Below are 3,917 nucleotides of genomic sequence, written 5' to 3'. Positions count from 1 at the left end.
AAAAAAAAAGTTAGTTTAGCACTCAAAAGAAAGAGGGGGAAAAAAAGTGTTTTCTGACCTTAGCAGAAAAGAGTGCCTCTCTAACCCCTTTCTGTATTGAAGCAAAAGTGATCCTTCACACTGCATTCAGAGATGACCTCTCGTGATGGCGTGATAAAAACCAACTAAAGGCCTTGCCAAAAAAGGCATTGTCACTTCCTTTTTGTTTGTTTGACAGAAGACATCAGGCCAGTCTTTGGCCATGCAAGAACCTTGAGAGCTTTTCAGGACTTCTTAGCAAGGATCTTTGGTAGCTTTGCCATTGGGATGAGCAGTGCCCAGAAAAGCAGATAGCCCTTTCATCCCCTTAGCAGCACCAGCAGCCTTTCTTTACTATGTAGCACACAGCATTTCTAATTTTCTTTACCTTGCAAGGCTGATGAGTACTATCCGAGTTTTTCTAATATTTTAAATGTAAAAAATCTTTGATTGTATATTTGGGGAAGGGGTCCTGAGGTATAGTAGGGCAGAAGAGAATTTTTTTAATGAAAGGCAAATTTTGCTGTGACTTACCGAGTTTTGTTCATAAATTTATTTTTAGCTTTGAAACAAGGGCAATGTGTTCAGTCTGCTCAGAAATGCAAACATTAGGTGAATGAGCAGGCCAGTACACAATTTCAGTCAAATCTAGGTCTCAAGGGTATAACAGATACATTTTGTGAAATACAGTTTCTGTTTTTAATTAACCACCTCTTAATGACTGCCAGTGGGAGGGATTAATGAGTGCTGGTATTGGGTTTTTATAGACCCGAAGAATCCACACAGATGAGAACGCGTGCACCAACTGCAGGGGAACTTTATTAGACACCAGAATCCATAAATCTCAAGTCTCTGATCAGTGGGAAACTTGGCTGTCCTTGTTCCAGATGGTCTGTAACTACTGCTTTTGATGGGAGAGAGGGAGTCGGTGTCCCTTTCTCCTAAAGTGAGAGAATGTCAGTGTGACTGTAAAACATTGCTCTTCACAGCACATATTCCCCGCCTTCCTTACCGCCTTCTCTGATGCTCTAATTCTCTTGCCTGGTAATCTGTCTAGTATCCTGGCTGTTATCTTCATCTTGGGATTTTTGCATCATACGCAAATGTACATTCTTGCATATGCTATCTCATGCCAAAATCTCAGCCTTTCCTGTATAACCATGTAGCCAAGACTCTAGGGTTTCATTTATCTTCAATTATTGCATCAGCCTCTTGCCTAGCTTTGACACATCCAGAACGAACGCTGCCACAAAACTGTGTACTGTCCTTTGACTTCATCATTTTGTGTTTATGGGTTTCATTTATCTTCAATTATTGCATCAACCTCTTGCCTAGCTTTGACACATCCAGAATGAATGCTGCCACAAAACTGTGTACTGTCTTTTGACTTCATCATTTTGTGTTTACATGCCTCACTGGCTTCTGTTTTACACTTTCAGTGCACTTCACAGACTGTCCCTGCCTGATATTCTGTACAGATTGAGGTTCTTCCCTTTCACAGCCTCTGCTGACCATTTATACCATTCTCAGACAGCCCTTAATGGCTGGCAGGTAGCTCCTTGTAAATACAAAGCTGTGTTTGGGCTTTGTTGTAAAGATGCCCTGTGGTTTTTATTACTATGCAAAGCAAAAAAATTAGTTCTCAATAAAGAGGTCAAAGTAGAAAACCCCCAAATAGGGTTGTTGGTTCTTAGTTTTGCATGCTTAAACACTTAGAGAGCATGTACATGACTGAGGAAGGATATTTTGCTTCTCAGATCCTACAACATAGATTAAAGGAATAAAGCTTCCATGTAGGTAAGACTGTGCATAGGTGTATGTCTGGATTTATCTTGCTGCTCTTGATCCTACAGCTTAATATTCACAGGGATGTGATGGCATTCAATTGGAGACTCACTAGAGATTGCATAGATAATATCTGACACTTGTTTTGCAGTGGCTCTGAATTACGGAATTTATAAACAAGACCTTCCAGCTCCTGAAGAGAAGCCACGGATAGTTGTGTTTGTTGATATGGGACATTCTGCATTTCAAGTATCGGCCTGTGCATTCAACAAGAGTAAGCTAAAGGTAGTAAGATTAAATGAAAATAAAAGGGTTTATGAGGCATTAGAATCAAATAAAAGTAAACCTGCCTTGTTTTTAAAATTCTGAAATAATTTCATGCATGGGAAGTGGCAATGGGTCAAAAGGTGAAGATTTTTATCAGTGTCCCTCACTTCATTATGATAGTTTCAAATAGAGGCTGTAAATTCCTTGCAATACACCTGTGTAAGATATACAACACAACTGCTATCATTTAGTTTGTTTTATCTAAATGAACGTGTGTGTGTATTACAGTTGTGAATGCTTAGGATTGTCACCTAGTTACTTAGTCTTACTTCCACTGTAAAAGTGAAGAGCAATTTTTAGTTGATGTGGTTGATTGAAGTACTTAGGCCTGTGCATTGGAAGATAGGCTGGCTTGTCCCCAACCTTTTTTGAGGCAGAGGCTTGCTGATATTGGAAGACTGCTATTCCGTTTGTTTTTTACCGAGTGTAAGACTAAATAACTGTGTTCTTTCAAACCAGGTACTTGGCACAGCATTTGACCCTTTCCTAGGTGGAAGAAACTTCGATGGAAAGCTAGTAGATTACTTTTGTACGGAAATAAAATCAAAGTACAAACTGGATCCAAAAACAAAAGTTCGAGCTCTTCTTCGTCTGTATCAGGAATGTGAGAAGCTGAAGAAACTAATGAGTTCAAATAGCACAGACATTCCCCTAAATATTGAGTGTTTCATGAATGATACTGATGTATCTGGAAAAATGAACAGGTGAGTTCTGTACAAGACAAGCAATTCCTTTGGTGGCCGTATTTCTTAAACAAGTGTTTCTTTCCATGTTTGAAAGAAACTTACACTGCTAAAACGAAGCGCAAGTGCTGAATAGCTGTGGCGTTTTTGTAATGCTAGAATAACGAAGGCTGTGAAATGTAATGTTCAGCTACCTGAGCAGTGTTTCAGTGTAATAATGCATGCATAAGAAGCTTGGATTCTTTTTGTAGAATGACGCATTCTTAAAACTGTGGATTGATGTGTGCAAACCAGACCCAGGGGGGTTGGCTACATATTTAGGCCACCTGTGTATTTTAGGTAACCCAAATCCCATACTGCTCTTAAGACAGCAACAATTGAAGCTTTGTTCCTTTTTTCTGTTCTTACTGTACTGTGGATATTGGCAGAGAAATGGAGGACAGAAACAGTGCTTATGGGGGATGACTTGATTATGACCTGAGTGTAAATGAAGTCTGTGTGTGTCTGTCTCTTGCACGCACTCGCAGGCACAACTTAATTTGTAGTCACTGTTAGTCCTGAGACTACTGCGAAGAGAGCGCTGCGGTTTTTTGGTGTTTTTTTCCTAGGTGTTTTTTTTTTCTTCCCTCCAGTATTTAGGCAATGATTTTTCATTGTAAAGGACGTATCAGTGTTTTCTGATTGCTTATCTGTAACCTCTCCTGAGAGGCAAATATATAGCACCTGCCCAAACAGTACCTTTATCTTATATAATAACAACATTGGTAGCAGCATAGGAAAACCTGTAAGCAGCTGTGCATGTACTGCCTTGTCTGTGGTTGTCACTTCAGCCTACTCATAGGGGTTGAGCTTTAAGTCTCTTTGCAGGGTAGTTAAAAACCTCGTCAGCATCAGTTTGGAAATGAGAATACCAGGAAATTTTAGTGGTGGGACAGGCATTCTTTGGTTAATTCCATTTCTTTCCTTAGGTCACAATTTGAAGAATTGTGTGCTGACCTGCTGCAAAGGATAGAGATACCTCTGCTTTCATTAATGGAACAAACGCAACTGAAAGTGGAAGATGTAACTGCTGTAGAGATTGTGGGAGGAGCAACCCGCATTCCT

The 3,917-nt window shown here is 39.9% G+C and overlaps 1 protein-coding gene across 1 annotated transcript in view; it reads left to right on the top strand.

The window, feature by feature from the left end:
* Positions 1-1,929: 1,929 nt before the first annotated feature.
* Positions 1,930-3,917, top strand: part of HSPH1 (heat shock 105kDa/110kDa protein 1) — a gene marked incomplete at its 5' end in the record, with an annotated part of 12,970 nt that continues 10,982 nt past the window's right edge. The window contains 3 exon segments of the mRNA XM_009710275.1: positions 1,930-2,088; positions 2,590-2,834; positions 3,782-3,917. The exon segment at positions 3,782-3,917 is cut by the window's right edge and continues 24 nt beyond it. Of these exon segments, the coding sequence (XP_009708577.1) occupies positions 1,930-2,088; positions 2,590-2,834; positions 3,782-3,917 (540 nt within the window).

Source organism: Cariama cristata, unplaced genomic scaffold, assembly GCF_000690535.1.
Source record: "Cariama cristata isolate BGI_N322 unplaced genomic scaffold, ASM69053v1 scaffold6861, whole genome shotgun sequence".
Taxonomy (NCBI): domain Eukaryota; kingdom Metazoa; phylum Chordata; class Aves; order Cariamiformes; family Cariamidae; genus Cariama; species Cariama cristata.
This window is presented reverse-complemented; position numbering and strand designations above follow the sequence as displayed.